This window comes from Cucumis sativus, chromosome 5 (genome assembly GCF_000004075.3).
Source record: "Cucumis sativus cultivar 9930 chromosome 5, Cucumber_9930_V3, whole genome shotgun sequence".
NCBI classification, from domain to species: domain Eukaryota; kingdom Viridiplantae; phylum Streptophyta; class Magnoliopsida; order Cucurbitales; family Cucurbitaceae; genus Cucumis; species Cucumis sativus.
Genome location: NC_026659.2, coordinates 24,912,506 through 24,932,956, shown reverse-complemented (window position 1 = coordinate 24,932,956; position 20,451 = coordinate 24,912,506). Strand labels below are relative to the sequence as shown.

Below are 20,451 nucleotides of genomic sequence, written 5' to 3'. Positions count from 1 at the left end.
AATGAACCCTCTGACACATTCTTATTCTATGGACCAAGGTCTCAGCAAAAGTGATGGAAGCTTTTAATGGTGTCTTCTCCATTGTTATTAAAATATAAGTTCTGCGTCTTAATTTGAGTTAGTTATTGTTGTCACAGTAGACCTGACTCTTAGACTATACAACAATACAAGAAGGTGAGCCTCATAGACATGAGGGTGGAGCACTATAACAAAACAAATACTGAGGGTAGAAGAAGGCGAAACTTGTTCAACACCCTTATAAATAGAACTTTCATACTTTTTTAAAACACTACTCTTTCAATATACTTTCAATCAAGACAGAACTTCAATCAATAATTTGTACGATATAACTTTCAATCATTCAATACTTACAAACCACAAAGTAAGGATGTTACGTAAAATAGTCCAACATATATGGTTACACGTTGGCAAGATCAGTCATTCATTCACTCAGAGATGTTGACCAACAATCGACCAGAACAACAGTCAAATTACTTAAGTATGAGGTCATGTGAGTCTTCGTTCCAAATAATGCCAAGCCAAAAAAAAGTTGTACGGAAAGAAGAGGGGAAATAAAGCAGAGAACTAAAAACTATTGACAATTTGTTGATTCTAATTGTAAGGATATATATATTTATAATTAAATTTAAGGATACTCTTGAAATTTTCGAGGGGTTTCTTACACACATAGACATTTCTCATCCAAAATGAGTGATTATCGTATTTCTTAAACATTTTCTCATTTGAAAATTCGGTATTTTTTGCCACAAAATACAAAATTCATTTCGATTTTGTATAGTTTAGGAATTTGAAAAATACATGAGATACGTTTTGAGTCTATATCAAATTTATCTCAACAATTCTAACTATGCTTAATTTCACAAAATCATGAGTATGATATTCTCTTTTCAAAAGAATCTAAATATGAGACTTAGGATCCGCGTGGACTTAATTAAAAATAAAATATTTTTCAATAATACATTTTTTTTAAAACACTTTTTTTGAAAATAAGTTTAAATTTAAACACTTACATGTTTGATCAGACATTTTTATAAGTGTTTATATTATGTAAATTTTATTTAGCTTGTCATATACAAAAAAAAATGTTTATACTTAACTTAAATTACCATAAATGGCTACTAAGCACGGTGACTTAATTTCATAAAAAATACATATATTTTAATTTTTTAAAAAGAAATATGTTTTAAAATGAATGGTACTTATTAAATATTTTAGATAGTTTTATTTTAGGAATAGAAGTATATTGATATTTAAATTCATAGTCAAGATATTTATTTATTTTTCTTTTATTTTCAAAAAATAAATAAATAAAAAAAAAGAAAATTAATAATGTTACCATAAATAAATACAATTTATTGTTTTAGTAATTATTCAAAATAAAAGAGAAAAAAAGTGAGATATTTTTTTAATAATAATTTGTTTCTTTCAGCAACGCAACTAAGATTGGAGAGGATAGTTTTGTAACTTTCATAAATAGAAAAAATGGTACATTTTCTAGTGAATCATATTTTTTTAACGATTTCTTGAAAATGAATTATTTTCTAAATAAATTTGTAAAAGTTACATTATTCTAATTTGTCAAAAACTACAATATTTTCTAAATTAATTTTTTTTGACAAAATTAAATACTTCCAAATCACAATCAAACACATCCTTAATTTCAAATTTCTAATCTACAAATTAAAAAAAAAACAAAAATATATATACAAATTAAAAAAAAAAAACAAAAATATATATATAAAAAATTCATTATCTTGATTCATTTTAATTAGAAGGGATAACTCAAATAACCCAATCAAAACCTAATATCAACCACAAATAATAAATCGATTTAATTCATCTTAATCCAAACTAAACCAAAAATCCAAATGCAAACCAAGCAGAAATATCGACTAACAAAAATTTACCTAACAAGAGTAGCAATCAACCGTCTCAAATTATGAAAAGTTCGTCCAATAACAACGAAAACAATGAACCAACCATTATGAAAAAAGAAAAAACATAAATTCCATCTCTTCAAATAAAATGATATTATTAGTATATTTGAAATTGGGCAAATGGTAAATTCGTGGAAACAAGTGATTAAAAAATTCAATTTGATTTGTCGTTTATTTAATCATGGACAATATGTGGCTAAATTCAAAGTTGATAATATTTAAAATACAAACATCAAAATAGAACTTTGAGTGAGAGTCGAAAAAAATTATCGAAACACATATACTAAATATTTTCAATTTAGTTTCCTACAGTATTATTAAAATCACACACCCACACCTAGCCACACATCGATCACATGCATGCACCCTTACCCTCAAACCTCCACAAACCGAGTATGGAATTTTTATATGAAACACAACAAAGTAAGAAATTTAGACGTGAAACAATTGTAAAAACTAAATGGTTAAGTAAGAAATTTAGAATCTAGATGTGAAGCATACAGGTCCAAAAGTTTTGGAATGTAGCATTAATTAATTTGCTAGGCACTATTATACACATCAATGAACCAACAAATTAATTTGAAAGATGCTAACTATTGTTGGTCTATGGGTTCTTGATTTTAGCATAATATCTGGTGACTTGTTATTTTGTCCCTTTGTAGACTTTTATAATAAACTTTATTTTAGCAAAAAAAAGAAAGAAAAAGAAAACAAACAAACACACAAATTAATTTATCTTTAGTCTCTTTATTTTTAATAAATTTTAAATTTAGTTTCTACCATATTGGTTGACTTGTTTTATCTATAGACTTAACTCGAAAAACATATTCATATATTTTATTTTCTTACTTGAAAACTTTATATTATTTAATTAATTTTGATAAAGGAAATATAGTTACGAGATGAAATTATAAAATTAAAAGTGAAGAGCAAAATAGTAGTTTAACCGATCAAAAAAATGTTGAATTGAGATAATGAGCAAAGAGATAGAGTGACGATAAGCATGCAAGCGGAGTAAGACCACTAAAATACTTTGATGAATAAGAAATGATTAGGTGTATGTACGTCTTTTTTCTCTCTACTTTTTCACCGCACAAAAGAATTGAATTAAAAAAAAACATTTTTTAAAAAAACAAAAAATTTCACATTTACTACACTTTATTAGATGATGTATTGAGATAAGTGCATCAACCAGCACCCAAAATTTTGTATTTAGTGATTATAGAAATATCGAAATAAATAGAAAAGAAAATTATAATTTGTGACAATTTTATGAATAATAATCAAGTATATAGTAATATTTTTTTAAAAAAATACAAGTATATTACATTATATACTCTTATGGTCTATAAGTTATCCGAACGATATTTGCAATATGATTTATTAGTGATAGATTTTCATGATTGATAAAGTTTGATATTTTTTTGCTATGTTTACAAATTTTTAAAATGTTATTATGTATTTAATTATTTTGAATCTAATTGTTATATTTGGTAATATTATATTAAATAATTTATACAGTTTGACTTTATTCAATTTAATCCGCAACACAATGAGAGAAATCACCCTTCACCTTTTTGACCTCGTCCACGTTGTCATCGATCAATTTTGTTGTTTATTCAATTTCACCAGCAACACAATTACAGAAATCTCATTCAACTATTTTTTTTCACATTTTCGTTCCCACATTTTATATTTTTCATATACATACAGAATATACTATATATTTTTCATCATACACTATATATTTTTTCACAAACCCTAGTTTGTTGACAAAAAAAACTACATAATATACTATATATTTTTCATTATATACTATATATTTTTTCACAAACCCTAGTTTGTTGACAAAAAAAACTACATAATATATTATATATTTTTCATATACTCTAACAAGTTTTGTATATAACCTTAAATCCATACTCACCCGAAAATTTTGAAGTAGATGAGCGAAATAAGAAAGAATGAACTAAAGAGAAATTGGATGGAGGGAATATTTTTTTTTAACAAAATCACTAAAAAAAAATAATTATAGGATAATTTTGATTATAATATTAACATAATAAAATTAATCGCATACCATATTGAATATCTAATGGTTCACTCTCCTTATTTCATTTTTCTATTGTTTTTATATAGTATTAATAATAATTAAAATAAGTAATTTTGTCTTTTAAACTCTACATTTGTCTAAAATTGAAGTTCATTGATACATTTATGAAAAATTTGGCAACATTATATCAAACTTAATAAAATATCCTATTTAGGCTATAATAGTTAAAACCCATCTTTACAATCATTCCAAATATAAAAATTTAGAGAGTGACCTAATCTTATATATTAATGTACGGCTGAAAAATTCCCACGGCAAGGCCACGTGGCATAAGTGAGATTCATAACCCTAAATTACAACAACCGTTGCTGTGTGTTTCGTTTTTTCTTATTCCTCCGTTTTTCATGTAACTTTGGATGCTTTCGGTCGGGGCATTTTTCGGACAGATTCCTTCATGCATTTAAAAAATAATCAATCCAATAATTCAACATCTTTTCCAATGAATAATCCTCCATTTTAATCTCACATCAAAATTAATCTATTACATTATGCTTTCTACTTTATACTTTTCTAATGTAGTCCGCATTTAAAAATTTATAGGGATCTAAACTTCTACGTACCGAACATTTATACAACATTTGTTTTCCTACATGTGAAGTAAAAGATTCGATATCTTTGATCATATCAAAACCCTATTAAAAATATCGAAAATTTTGTTAGTACTATAAAATATCATTCTCTATTTTGTTTACACTATGAAATTTGTGAATTTCATATTAATATTATTGTTGGGTTTCGCTCTATTTCTAAAATCGCATTAACAATATGACTAACAATGAATGGTGTATATAAATAAAATTTCATACAACTGCAGTATACAAAATTTTAAATTGTTACAAAAGATCTTGATTTGCTTGTTTCCATGTGAGCTTCCAAAATATTGTTGTATAGACAGTTGAATCTTTTCCACATGTACGTCGTCTCTCTTTTTTCAACAAGTGCTTGTATATCGAGATTGTTGTAATGATTTTAAAGACCAACGTATTTAAATTATATTTAAGCATATTTTATGATCATATAAAATATTATTTGCTTTATTTCATCCATGTAGAAAAAATAAACAATTAATTGATGTATTTGTACTTTGTTGTTGCAAATTATTTTACATGGTTGTAAAAAGGTGTGATTTTATCTAGTTAATAGAACAAAATATATAAATTATTCACATTAATGAAATAGTCTAAAAGAACCTTTTTACGAACTAACAATATAGAAGTTTCCTTGATAGATCTTTGATTAATAATTTTAAAGTTCGATTTAAATATGAAATAGAATCACTACTTCGACTAAATGTGAAAAGTTATTTATCCTGTGAATTCACTTGTTAGTGAAAAATGAAAAATAATATTTTACGCATTAACTTTTAGAAAAAATGGTCAAAAATAGCAAAATGAACAAAATATTCACATTCCATAATTAATTTCGTGTTTTTATATATGAAATATAATAATTTGTTTCTTTTATTGTTTTTTGAAAAAGAAAAACCATGTTTATAAATTATTATCAACTTCCATTTTTATTTCTATCTTAGTTTATACATTTTTTTATTAAATTATTGTCGTTCTAGTCTATAAATCTATGTATAAATATATTAAACAAAACATTAATAGTTTATTTACGTGATAACATTTCTAGTGTACATTAATTATTTTTATTAAAGTATAAATAGCAACATCTTAGTGTTAAAATTAAATCATCGAGAATGATTGAAATACTATTTTGGTTCGTGAAGACAATTCGTTGGAATAAATATTAAATTTAGGCTATGTTAATGATTTGTTGGAGAGCATGTGTTATAGGTGGAATTGGACATGAAAAAAGAAAAACAAAGAACAGTAAGTGGAGGATGGAATGGATTTGAGCTTATACAAATATAGTAACAATTAACAATGTGTATTAATCGTATTAATCACAACTTATTCAAATTGGAAAAAAAAGATTCATACAATGATTGAGATGAACTTTAGGTCAACTCTCCTACAAGTGCGTCATTATCATTTCAATTAAAGTAAAAACGTTTTATTTTTCTTATAACTATATAATTATCGTTTCACTAAATATTAATTTGAAATATTCAAAGTTAATGTAGGTTAATCAAATTATAATTATAATTTAAAATACATCTTTTTTAATTATTTAATAAAGTTTGAGATGATATGGAAAGCAAATATTAAATGAAAAACAAAGTTAAAAATGATTAAATGAAAATAAAAAGTTAAAAAGGTAAAATCTCGAACTTTAGAAAATTAAAATTGAGTAAAATTATCCAATCGAAAATTGGAATTGAAAAAATAAAAGAAAATTATTTCTATGGAAAATTTATTTGAAAATACAAAAATGTTATAATCTCATTTGGAAGTCTTAAAATGGTATTATTTAAATTCCTATATTGGTTTCTCATAATCTCATTTCAGTTGCTGTTCGTCGGAGAATCGTTGAGATTATCGGGCGTTCGGCGGTGAGATGAGTTTGGTCAACACTCACAGAAGCTCTGCGCCGATTCGTTCCCTCTCTCCTTCTTCATCCTCCATTTCCCGTTGCTCCCACACTTTCACTTCCTCTTCTGGTAAGTAATCCTCTCTCTCAACGCTTCTTCTCTATTTGTTGTTCTCTACGCTGTGTCCTCCCTTTATTGCTGTCTCATTGCTACCTTCTACTCTGAATAGAAACAACACACTTTCTCTTGTTTTTCAATTCACCTAACCAACTCGTGAACCGTTTTACTGAAGGGATTTGTAAACTTCGTTCTTCTTATTTGTCGAGTTCTCTGGGATACTGTGGTTTTGTGGCTAATTTGGAACTTAATTAGAGAAATCAAGGGCCTACTACATTTCTTTGAAGAATGAAAGAATGCTGGACTTGGTTTTTATAATGAATAGGTGTGATGAAATGAGATGTTTAACGCTCCATTACGTAACCGTTTTGGTTTTTGAAAACTGTGCTTATGAACTCTACTTCTTACCTCCTATTGGTTTCTTTGTTTTGTTGTTATTTTTTTGCCTGTTTTCAAAATTCAGTCTAGTTTTGAGAATTAAAGTTGGAATTTGGAATTCGTTTTGAATTCAAATCTCTACTCAAGAAAGACGAAAACCATGACTAAGGAACGGTAAGAAAATAAGTTAAACCAAATGGTCATTAAATGGGATCTGAGTTATTCTGGGGCACTTCATAATCCTTTGGAAACAGAGCCATGGGGTGAAGGTTTATTGCCTATTCAGGTAAAATCAGCACGTATATTTAACGATTGCTACTTTTGATCCTTTTGAATAATGCTTACATGTATGCTGTTCTACGCATACACATCTCATTCTTTGTAATGCATCAGGACTAGGATTAGGATTCAGAATTTGGATTTGGCAACTGATGGTTCTGACATTCCCGTCGACCCGACTATGACATTCTTCCTTGTCTTAAAGACTTTTTCGAAAGGGTGAAAGTTATCCCCACAAACTAACACAAGTTTTTTTACCAACTTTTGTCCTCACATGCATCATAGAAAAATTCTCGAGGGGTCACCCAATGCACCTTAGTTCTTGGCATCGAAAAGGAAGGAAAACATTGTTGTTATAATAAGTATAACTTTCGATTCTTCTAAGCTTTTCTTAACCATACTTTTACGTCCTCAAGATCTCTCTTATTTGGATGTGATATTGGTTCATTCACATCCCGTTCTAAACTCAGAACGTTACATTCTTAATGTATGATCCCTAACAACCTCGTTTTAAAACACCATTAAACTTGGCCTTCTTTGGGGATTACGGCAAGTTTCAGTCAGATGCACACAGAACAACCTCAACTGATACTGTGGTTTTTTTTCTTCTACAAATCTGGTTGTTATTATTAAGAACAGAGAGAGTAAGTCATACTTGAACATTTTGTTGAATGATATAGAAGACACACGTATAACCAAGTACAAGTTGAATTAAAATCAACGAATAACTATCTGATATTTCTACTCTAATTGTTCTTACAAATATTTCCAACCCCCACCGATTGGCTTTTCTTTATGAAAGAAGGGAATGAGAAAAATGGAAAATGAGGTAGAACCTAGAAAGGCCGGATACTCTTTTCCCATGTTACTAATTGATAAATGGGAAAAGTAATCCTCCACGAGCATAGTAAAATCATCAGGACTGGTTTCTACTCAAGTTGCTGTTATGATTTCACTTAAGTGTGGTTCACAAGTCAAGTTATTTAAGTTTTATTTCATTCAGGATTGAACGACAGCAATGCATGTATTCAAACTGCAGAAAGGAAATGGCTGATTTAGTGGGAATAATTTTAAGTCTAAGCTTAAATTTTTTGAATCTAAATGATTTAATGTGCAGATTATGTTACGTGTGGAACACCAACTTGGATTGGGAAGGGAATCACTTGCATCTGCTTCAAGCGGAAGGGAAGTTTGGAACGAATTTGTATCAACCTGACTCCTGTACAGGCAAGTAAATAAAAAACTGTCAAATTGATTGGGGTATGAAGGGGAAGTTGTAGAGATATAAACCATAAAGTTATCACTATCATCGTGGATGCAATTATGGTTGAATTTACATCGATCATTGACATTCTGTTTCTGTTTTTGTTCTTTGCTGGCTTTTACTTGCAAGTAATGTTTTAAAAGGTCAAAGGTGGCCTTGATGCCTCTTTTCTTGAAGAGGCGAGGCACAACCCTCGAATTGAATTAAAACTCAATCGGTATAACCAAGTATTGCCAAACTTGGCAGTCATATAAAAGTGTAGAAAAAGAAACACCCCTGCAATTTTTACTAAATAAAAAGTTTTAAAAGGATACTATTATCATTAATAAGATTTATTTATACAACTTTTTCTTAGATGTTCTTGAAGTCACAGCAGTAAAAATTGCGATATTTCAAATTGTCACAATTTGAATCTTTATATTTTGTAGGAATGTGACAAATCGACATTATTTTTCTAAGCATTAGGTGTGGTCTAGAGATTTTAAACCTCGGTGCGTTTTCACAAAGGCATAAGCTTCTTATGATTCAACAAACGCTTAAATTTCAAGGCTGAAAGTTAGATAGAGCCTTAAGCCCCCATATCTTTTTAAAACATAAGTTGCAACTAGCAAGTTAGAAGTTCGATCTTTTTGTGATGTCACTGTCACACAGTGTCATTGCTATGTTTGAAAAAGAAATACATTGTAAACATTTGGTCTCAGATTTTTATTGGAGAAACAAATTTATGATGTGGGGCTAAGTTAACAGAAATCACAACAATCACAGACGTTCCTTAAAAATAAGACGTTTCCTCCCAATCGATAATTTTCAAGCCAACTATACATGTACTGTGAGTACTTTAACTTGATGAAAATCAGTGCATTGCCGATTGACTTAGAATAACATTTACATTCATGATCTCAGGAAGATAGGTTAAGAAGATTAAAGCACCGCATGAAGGTCTACTTTGATGGTTCAAGAATCAACCACCAGGTTTGCTTTTTTGGTGGAAAAATAAGCACCCTTTTACACATTTCAGTCTATCTTATTTAGACTCCAATTGGAAATCTTTTTGTAATTCGCCTTTTGGCATTGGAGTTTCCCCGATTTCATTTATCAATGAAAGGTTTCTTATATATCTATGTTTGTATTATGTAAAAGACCACGAGGTTTTATATTATATTCTGAAATTTGGTGCCTTAGTTTAGTACTCAGAAGATTCCTCAACTTGAGTTCATATCTGGAATAGCTTCTAAATTATTTGTAACATTTGCTTCTAAGGTCATTTTAATAATCTTTATGTTATTAGTTAAATGTCAAACCTTGCTTTCTCGAATACTTATTGTGAAATTTTCACCAAGGACAGGAGGCTTTAAGAGCTCTGTGGTATGCAGCTTATCCTGGTCAAGAGCTTCAAGCGTTGGTATCAGATCAATGGAAGGAAATGGGATGGCAGGGAAGAGACCCGTCAACTGATTTTAGGTTGTTATTTTGCTATATGAGTTGAGGACTGCTTGTTTATCTCTTGTATTACCTTTTGGTTCGTTATCTCATTTTAAATGCTCTGAAAAGCTTTTACCTAATCCAGAGGAGCTGGATTTATCTCTTTGGAGAATTTGTTGTTCTTTGCAAAGACGTTCTCAGTAAGATCCTCAACTTCATATGACAAAAAAAAAATTCCTTTTTTTCTTTTCTCCCGAATGGGCCAAAGAGTTTATGAGCTTCATTAAAAACTCAGCATAGGTCCCTAAGTCTAACATGTTATTATGCTTTCACTAATCCTACTTGTCCTTTTATTGTTTCAGACGTCTTTCCAACTTCTGTTGAGAAAACAAGGAGGAAAGCCAGCTGCTTGGGAATATCCCTTTGCTGTAGCTGGTGTAAATATCACATTTATGATCATGCAAATGCTTGATCTAGATGCTTGTGAGTAGCAAAACCATTCATGTGTACTGTTCTACATATAAATATACCATATTGGCTGCAGTACTCCAATATTAGAGCTTCATTTTTATGGTGACTCTTCAATTATAGGAAAGAGAACTAACGCAACTCACCCTTTTCAAATGCAGCAAAACCAAGGACTTTTATCAGATCGGTTTTCCTGCAGATGTTGTCAGGTATAATCTCTAAACCAAGAAACACAAACACTTTAGTTTGGCCAATGTGCTTGTGTGTGCATATACACTCGTTGAACACTTATCAAGACACTTAATAGTACAACAAACGTGTTAGACGTGCATAGAGTACTTGTTAAGTAGACTAACAATAGTAAATTTTTGAGTGAAAAATATTAAATTGTTTTTTTAAGTATACAAATGGATCAACTTATTTACTTTGAATTTCCTTCCATATATAAAATGATATATATTTTTTAAAATGTATATTCTAATAAATGTGTCCTTACTATGTGTGTGTTCAAGATTCTTTAAAACGGACGTGTCACAGTGTCTATGTTATATTGTATTTTTACTCCTGCTTCTTAGTCTCTTAAGGTACGCCCATGTCAAGTTTGACTTGGTTGGTACGGTATTTTCTGATAACAGAGAATGAATGGGCATTTGACTTGCTTTACTGCGTCGCGTTCGTTGTTATGGACAAACAATGGCTGGAGAGAAATGCTACCTACATGGAGTTCAATGTAAGAATAAATTAAGGGACTCAACTCAAGCTTATTCACTTTGTAGTAGTGGAAAAAAAAAATTCTCTGAGAATTCTAACTCGTATTTACATTTCGACGATGTTCAGGTAAGATCTACTTATTTAATAATTATAGCATAAGAAAATCAATAAAAATGAATAAATCGAACTATCCATTTGTGGTAGGATGTGTTGAAGTCCACCAGAGCTCAGTTGGAAAAAGAACTTTTAATGGAGGATGTATTACGCATTGAAGACATGCCTTCTTACAACCTTCTTCTAACATTAGATTACAGGTAGTATAATCTGTCAAACCACTCTCAATGAAAGGGTTAATTAAAGTTAACTATGTGTGTGTTTGTATGTACGTAGTGCGCTTTATATAGTTATATATCTACAGGTGAAGATTATTATTTTGATCTCTATACTTTGAAGTTTGTTCAATTTTAGTTTTTCTATTAGAATTTTACTTTAAATTGTTTCCCTATGTATTGTAATGGTTATGACATGAGGGAACACGATCAAATCTACTATCAACAAATTGCTTAGCGATTGTGTTTTAAGATCATGTGGGACCCACTTTTTAAAAATATACTTTTGAGCAATTTTTTCAAAATATTTCCTAGATATTGTTACAATTATCATTATTGTTATAGTAAGAGAACTATTCATTTGTAGGTTATCATCGTAGTTGTAGATTATGAACCTATTAATGGTAATGGTAAGATTAAGTTAATCATTCAATTGCAAGTTAAAAGTAAATGGATGTTGTTATTTGTTGTAGTAGGAGAATTAGATTATGCTTCCAAAATTTTTAAGTACACACCATCAAGAGAAATTCAATTATGATTACAATTGAGGCACTATTGTGATTGATTCATCAATATAATTTAATTATAATTATATCAATTTTGATCTTGGATCGACAACAACAATACAAATTTAAAATTTATTGAACAAATTTGAAAGTATATGAATCAAAATATTAGTTTATCGTTTTTTTTTTTGTTTGTTTGTATGATATTAGCTTTGGGGGAAGGGAAAAAGCCCTAAGAACCCTAAGAAAACCAATGTTTTCCTATTATTGAGAAGTTTAGATTAATAATCAAGTAAGTTTTTGTGGATTCTGTTATTAGTATTTTTAAAGTTGATGATATTTTTATGTTTTAACCCAGGCTCATAACATATTTTGAAGATATATGTGAATATTCAATATTAATGTCAAACCTTTTAATTTAGTAATTTATCAACATATCAACGAATATTTTTATCCTTAATTAAACACATTAAATTTTAGTCCCAACAGGTATTTGTATCGAACAGATCATTCAATTTTAAATTTTGTATCCCATGAATTCTGAATTTCAACAATTTTTTTAAAGAAAAAGTTTAATCTAAGTAGAATTTGATTATTAACTTTTTGGCACTTTTTCTTCTTCTTCTTCCTAATTTTATTTTTATTTCCATTACGTTTTGAATTGTTTTTTTTTAATTTAAATTAAAATTGGGTCTATTTATTTTTCAATTAATTGACATACATTTTAGTTTTTTTTGTTCCTACATAATAATTGATCTTGTTATCCTAAGCGAAAAATATTTAAAACAATAAAAGAAACCTAATGAAAAGTTTATTTTAAATGGATATATACCATTGTGTTTCAATATCAAAATTTTGAACCATTTTTTTCTTCAAACACAAACCAAAATATCAAATTTTAAACTTAAAAGCAAAACCAAACTAAATTGTTAGATCGATTTTGATTGATGTGGTATTTTCATTTTGTTGCCTCAAAAATCTAACTAAAACATAAAGAGTGTTTTGGTTAAAGATTACATATTACTTAAGGTTATAATAACCACTCCTTAATAAATAACAATCGAAAATCTCTATTTAACTACAAACATTACTTTAAAACCGTTGTTTTGCTCAACTATTTAATATTTTATTCTAAAATTAAAATAATATACACCATGAAGGGAAGATAATCCACTGAACTATTACAAATATCATAACTTACTTATTATTTGATACATATTGTGATATTTTTTGAAAACTATTAAAAAAAAAGGAAATCCTAAAAAAATAGAATATTTACGTAATATTACACAATTTTGTGGTGAGGTGGAAATAGTTTTTCATTTTTTTTAAATTTTTAAATAATAGGCAGAAAACAGTTATTTATTTGTTTAAATTAAATTGGGGTAAGAATTCAATATTTATTTTTCCACATTTTTTTTCCCACGTTTCCCAACTGAGAGCAGAAACCATCGGCAAAGCCGCTTGGCGATTGCACCGAACAGTCTTCTATCGTTACACTGTATGCTGATTCTTGTCCATGGAAGAATTTCAGACGAAATGCAAGAAGTTTTAAGTATTAGCTATGGAGTTTTCTTTAGTTTCACAACACATTGATCGCCGTTCGCTCATCGGAACTCTCTATTTGGTATTGTTCTCTCTCAACGCCCATGTTCTTATTCCTTTTTTGGTTCATATATGTTACAAATTGACTATAATTTTTCAGCCTGCTGCTACGAACACAACAGCAATTTTTTAATTAAATTTTCTTGTGATTTCCAATTGTCATCACCAAATTTGCCATTATAGAATGAGTGAATCCAACACGAATCTGGACTTAATTTTCACAGCCGTTTGTTAGCTTCTACTTTCGGTTGATTTAAAAAACTTCTCATACTTTGTCTAGCACACACGTTTTGGTTAAAAGAAATGGCGTGGGACGTTTTCCTGATAGTCGGTTCTGTGAATCAGAGGCTTGTACTTTCTACTGGGGAAGAATTGGTTGGTTGATCATGTGGTTTGGATTTTTGGCTGAGACAGGAGCGTTTTGTGCAGTACAGGTGCGATGGGATCATATAATAATGCATATATTTTTTCTCATTATTTAATACAAAACTTTTTGTTCCTGTAATTATTTTATTCGTGCATTTTCGTTGCTCTGCATCTATCTGGACTCGTTTGTATGATTTTTTTTCTTTTGTAAGCTGTTAACCAACAATTTTTTTGTGCTCATGTTGTCATTTGAAATTCCAATAGTCTATCGTGGAATGCAATTGTAGATCCGCATAACATATTCTCTCCATCTTCTTGGTTTTTAATATATTTCCATTTTTTCATCTGAACTTCTGCTTTATGATTTACATATTCTCCATTGAAATAGACATATCATTAACCTCTCCCCTTCAATAAAGAAAAGGCAAAAAGAAGGAAATAAAAGAAGATATGGACAAAGAGAAGTTTTTCTCTCTCTCTCTCTCTAGTTTTGGCATTAGCATTATATCCTCACGGCCTAAAGTTCCCATTCCAGATGTTGAAGTTTAGGACAATGAGCTGAAGATGACCTAACTGATGGATAGTTTGTTTACAATATATTTAAAAGGCGAATCTTCAAAATAAAAAAAATAAAAAATAATATAATGATTAAAATTCTTTCAAAAATAAGTACTTTGTTATGATATTTTTTTTTTAACAATTATGAAGGTTTCATTTTAAAATATTACCTTAAGAACATACCAAAAACATTAGAATCCTACTCGCTCACGAGTATCTATCATGTCAATGAATAGACGCATAAATGAATGAATTTTCTGGCTCCTCTTTTAAAATTACTGATCTTCAATCTTCATTAGTGTTGGGAATGTGACCAAATCACACATCAACTAGATAAGTGAAGACAACTATCTTAAACTCCAATGGTATTACTTATTAGATCTTTTGGGTGGTTTCAAAAGCAAAGCCTAGGACTTAAGGGAACAATATTATACCATTATGAAGAAATGTGAAGGATTTGTCTTTGACTAGTGTATTAGATGGATGCCCTTGATCTAGCCATGCTAGTTGAATCCTCAAGTGAGCTGAACCTTGGGAGATGTGGTCATGGTATGATCTGTGGTTGAGCTTTGTCGGATGGACGATATGCTTTGCTTTAGCGAGGAGGAGTTGGCTTGGATAAAAGTTAGATGGAAGATGACTATTTGAGAGGAGAGGGTTGTTGGAAATGCGACCAAAGTTCCACATAGACGAGAAAAGGAAAAGATCATGGGGTATGGTGTCTTTTGTTTTGGGTGGTTCCAAAAGCAAATGGAGCTTATATTCAAAGTGGACAATATCATATCATAGTTGAGATATGTGGAGAGTGTTGTCTTTAACATTTAGTATTTACAAATGATGAGCAAACGTTAGTATATTTGATTGTTATCTGGTTGATGGGTGCCCTGGTAAATCTGTTGCTTGTGTTCTAAAGGAAACTTTTATGCATAGCTAAACTAACGGGTCAATAATGGATCCAGGGAACATTTTATTGCCAAGAGCTGCAGTTGGTAATGTCCGCAGAGAGATATGTTGTCAAAGAAAGTTGTTTGTTATTTATTATTTATTTTATTTAAATGATACACGTAAATGTTAGCATACAATAGTTTTAAATTACGTATGGAACAAGAATATGGAATGAAAGTAGCCATTTGGAAAAATATCTAAAAATTAATATAAAAAAGAATTTAGTATCTGTAAATATTATTTAAATAACAAGATAATACTGAGGCACAAATGTGCTACAAAACGTGATTAGATTTCATTTTTCATACTTCACTGGTTGATTCACTCATTGTTTTCTTGAGAGCACAAAACCACTCATTGGTAATAATAGGTTAGAGACGTTTATTTCTAATGGTCCCACATTACATCTTCTCCTAAAGAATGAAGCTGACTATTAAATAAAATTTCGAAGGGCGAGCGGTTTTAAGTGCTTTTGTTTTTAACCACTATGGATTGGCTTAGTGATTAATAAAAGACTTTCGTTTCATAAAGGGTCAAGAGGAAATATGTTTTACACTTAGAATTTAATATTCTACGACTTTCTTTCACACCCAAATGATGGATTGGACTGTATATGAGATTAGTCTAGAAATGCTTAAGACACCCACAGATATATATTATATTAAAGAAAAGTGCTTTTGTTTCTGTAAGTTTAGCTTCTTTTCTCACTTCAAACCTCCCCACTTTTTTCTTCTTGAATAGTCTTGATGCTAGTCGCTGTACTTGGTACTTGAGAGGATAGACAACTTTTTGTTATATATTTCTTGTGAAAGTATGCTTTTACTTCCTGCCTTACTAGGGACCGAGACTGTGATCGTTTGTTCTAGTTTTGTTGCGAAGAAGATTTGCCTTATCCAGGAAGATTAGATATGATTTCTATATCTGCCGAATTGATTCTATTTGAACTTAATTCTAAGAACTTTAAATTAATTTTTTGCAATGGGTTGTTGTAAAGATGTAAGCTATTTGTTTTCTCCAATGTCTAAACTAAGCTAGAATATTCTGAAAAACAAATGTTGAATTGAAACGTTTATGATATGCAAACATGGTGTTTGTTACATATTCCTCAATGTCATTAGTTATATATAAAATTATCTGTGTATAATTAACGGAACGATTATTCTTATTCATAAGATTGCTTCTAATTACTTTATTTATACGATATCAGAATAAAACATTTCCATATGCTTCAGAATTCAGGCCTTCTGGATGTATCTGGATACTCGAAATCTAATAAAGGAAAAGTGGTGTAGAGAAGCTTTTTGGCTATTAAGCAGTGGCCATTAAGCTTATTTTATTGTGATTCTCTTGCACTACATATTTTTCCTTCACAATGAAATATAAGTTCTGGATTAAGCAATCTTTTTAGTTTATTGAATACTTTATTTAGGGGGGTCCCATACATATGGGCTAGCACTTTGCTGTTCTTATCTTCAGAAAGCTACGCTTACATCTTGTGACGACTATATTTCTTATTGTTTTTTACATTAATGAAGGTAGAGGATCTCATTACTCATCCAATTATGCCATTCTTAGCTAGCCTTTCCCTTCTGTATGGATCATTCACGGCCTAATTTTCGTGGCTATAAGCTAAGCAGTCAGGATTACTATTTTCGTTACACTTTTTTTTTCACCCATTTCAGTAAGGCAGATGAACAACTAAATTGGTTTTGTTTGCTGCGCTAAAGTATTAAGAAAAATTTTAAAGTTGATCTTATACTGCTCTTGTCTTTGTGCATTTCACCAATTTTTTCATTTATTTTTATTTTAATATTTGTGATGAGAGTGAGATGCATCTTGGGATACTCACAAGTATTGTTCTAAGTTTTATTTATAAGCATTTGGTTTAGGAGAACTTATTAAATTATTAGTATTATTGATGCCGATCAAGCAAATCTACCTTGGTATTAGTGGAAAGAGGTCTCATAGGAAGAAAGTAACAGGTAACAGCCAGGGGGGTGGTGCATGCGACTGGGGGTTAGTGGATATAAGAAAGATTAGGATAGGGATGTTATTCTAATCTAAAAGTTAGCCAGCATTCCGAATTATGCCGGCTTTAATTTTCTGTTGCAGGAGGGGAAAGTCTTCAAGAAGAGTCTACTAAAGAATTTGTTTTGTAGAACAAAGACAATTTGCTTTAGCACTTGTGTTCTAAACAAATCATTTCTTTGATTCCTGCAAGTCGAGTTCTAATTGGTGGTCTTTGTCCCAAATTTTTAATCACCAGCCTGGGAAAACCACAGGTCATTTAGCACGCCAGCGAATATGGGAGTAAGTGGAGGGGTTTTATATTCCATGCTTTGAGCAAAGTAGAATCGTCATCCTCCCAAATTGAAAGATCTCTTTTTATTATTGAATCCAAGTAGAGGAAGCCACGCGTCTTGTTTGGCACATCCAAGTTTGTACATATTGGGGACTCTTTTGTTTCTTTCAATATGATATGCAGTGTGGATTATAGGCCCCAATAATGGGGGATGCTTTGTGGATGGACTGCGGAGGATTAAAATATACTGGGTGCTCTTGTCGGCGAGGCTCCTCCTTTTGCTCAATTATCTAATTTCTCATTACTCATTAGTGGGGTGGGGTAAAAAAGGAAGCACTGCCACAGGTCATTCGTACGGGATGATGTATTATGTGTGGGCCGGACTGTCATCAACCGGTGACATAATCATTTAAAATTGACGGTTATTGGTGAATTTGTCCTTGTAAAATACTGTCTCGTATTGGTAACTTCTCTTGTGGTCTTCTTTTTTCATCAGTATTGAATTGTGCAGTAACAGATGTCATAGTTAATATCAGCAAATGGGTCGCTGTTATATGTGTTCTTTTCCCCCCTTTTTTCCTTTTTCGGTTTGTATTGTTTTTGCTTATATAATAAGAAAAATAATAATTATTACTATTGGTTTGTGGTATGCAGCGTTGTGAATCTAATTTGGTCAGCGTCGGATCTATGAACACGAAGCGCGGCCCCGTTATTGCCCATTTCAGGTGAAAGTGGAAAGTTGGTTTTGGCATGTTGGACATTTTGATCGATTATTGGTCATTTTCTCTCACTCTCTCATTTTCATGTCAATATCTTCCTACTAATATCGAATCCTTTCTTTTTCAATAGATACAAAAATCATTACGGCAGCCGCCGGCCTTTTATGTCAGGCAACTATACACCAATTCATGCGCACAAAGGTATGAAACCCGGGCATTTCTTTATATATAATTAAATTTATTACGGTGTACAGAGTAGTCACATCTCGCATGATTTATTTATAGGAAGAAACATAATGGGCCTAATGTATTCTTAGGCATTAGCTATCCTAACTTTTGGATCTTTTGTTACAATATTTGAAGCTTCCAGTTATAAAACACACCTAGCTACAATAAAATGATTTAAAAACTTCATTGTCTATAATGTTTACTACTGTCCAACCATCATCTCTCCTTATTTGTAATCCACGCTAAAACAATTTGTAGTTAAACACAGACTATTATAACTCATACTACCTTCTACGCTCCAAACACAAAAGAAAGACTACCATTATCCACAAACTATAACAACCAACTTTAATCCAAAACAACCCCTAAAATATTCTCCACTGCTGATGATAATTAGTATCATTATTGTTTGTTAAGGAAAAATAATCTCAAAAAACCAATTTTGAACATTAAAATTGTTTAGGCGTGGGAACTTGATTGATTTTTCTCCAATGGATGGGATTTATCTTTCGAGCTAAACTTGGAAAGACTACTGGGTTTACGAAATAAACTGACTAACTCGTCTAATTGGACAAACAAAATGGAGGGAGGAAATAATTAATAGTGGCAAATGTTTTAAAATTTATCATGTGAAAAAAAAAAAAAGATAAAAGAGAGAAAAATAACCGGGGAAAGCCCATTCTGATGTGTAGCTTTACAGCCTGTCCTTTCGCTTTGTTTTTAACTTGTGAATAATTTGGATGTTTATCCCAAACAAGTAGAAAAATGACCCTGTTTTATTTATTTAGCTGAATAACTAGACTTTTATACTTGTGACATTTGGTATCAAAACTTAGAAAGTGTGTAAGACTCTATCAAACTAACAAGTCCTCGTGTAGTTAGTCTATGCATAAAAAGAGTGTCATTTACTTTTTTTATTCTTCAAATTTCAATTTTGAGTCAAAACATGCTTGACCTATATAATATTTTTTAAACTTCATGCTTCCCTGACAATAAATTTTTATAATCCTAAGTTATTATAGATGGATTATAATATTTTGTGTTTGGTGTTTAGTTATTTTATTTTGGATTATAATATTTTGTATTGAGCCGCAAATTATTTTAGTTTGAGAAAGTAATAGTAAATAGGGTAGAAAAAGAATAGTAAATATTGTAATAAACAAGAGTTTTGAAATAGTGTTGCCTAGAACTAGTTGAATTCTTTTAAATAGTATTTAGAATAAGAGGTGATATGTCTTAAAATAGTCCTTACTCCCTAAAATTTAGAGACTTCTGCCATTTTATATTTAACGTGCTAGTTAATTTTTAAAAATTTTGAGCATCTAAAGAGTTGTTAGATACAAAACCGGAAGTGTAGAGGGTGTTTGGCCTAGGTTTGGAATTCGCTAAACACGTGTTTGGACATTTGAAATAAAATTCTTGGGATTAAGAAACCAAACCATGTGTTTGAAATAGATTTTTTTTAAAATTATTGAATGTCATATGTTTTAAATTTTTTTTTACTTCAACATCTTATCAATGATGATTGATGATTGTTGACAACATAAGTTGGCCAACTTCACAATTAACCATCGATGACAGATCATGATTGATCAACGGTCGTGACGACCGATCGTTTCTGTCGGCTTTGGATCATCTTGACCGTTGGTAACCTAGAACTTTGGATGTCATTGTCGTCGAGTGAACATCTTGATCGTTAGCGACTAATCGTTATCGTTAAAATTATTGATCGTCGTGCCTATTAAT

General features: G+C 30.3%; 1 protein-coding gene and 1 long non-coding RNA gene across 3 annotated transcripts; both read left to right on the top strand.

Moving 5' to 3' along the window:
- The first annotated feature begins 6,439 nt into the window (after window positions 1–6,439).
- LOC101212364 (ELMO domain-containing protein A) lies at window positions 6,440–11,781 on the top strand. Of its 2 annotated transcripts, none has more exons than XR_004216488.1 (9): window positions 6,440–6,637; window positions 8,400–8,509; window positions 9,450–9,518; window positions 9,892–10,007; window positions 10,114–10,168; window positions 10,331–10,451; window positions 10,598–10,645; window positions 11,072–11,273; window positions 11,352–11,781. XR_004216488.1 is itself a non-coding variant. In XM_004135270.3 (9 exons), the coding sequence occupies exons 1-9, from the start codon at window positions 6,535–6,537 to the stop codon at window positions 11,463–11,465; spliced, it is 831 nt and encodes a 276-aa protein (XP_004135318.1). In that variant the 5' UTR covers window positions 6,440–6,534; the 3' UTR covers window positions 11,466–11,755. The 2 variants fall into 2 exon arrangements, 1 of the variants encoding a protein (XP_004135318.1); XM_004135270.3 differs by having other exon boundaries at window positions 11,072–11,166; window positions 11,352–11,755.
- A 1,597-nt stretch (window positions 11,782–13,378) lies between these two features.
- On the top strand, window positions 13,379–19,350 carry LOC116404052. The gene is made up of 4 exons (XR_004216980.1): window positions 13,379–13,609; window positions 13,933–14,021; window positions 18,413–18,483; window positions 18,608–19,350. It is a non-coding gene; the product is annotated as an uncharacterized LOC116404052 (long non-coding RNA).
- Window positions 19,351–20,451: the final 1,101 nt, after the last annotated feature.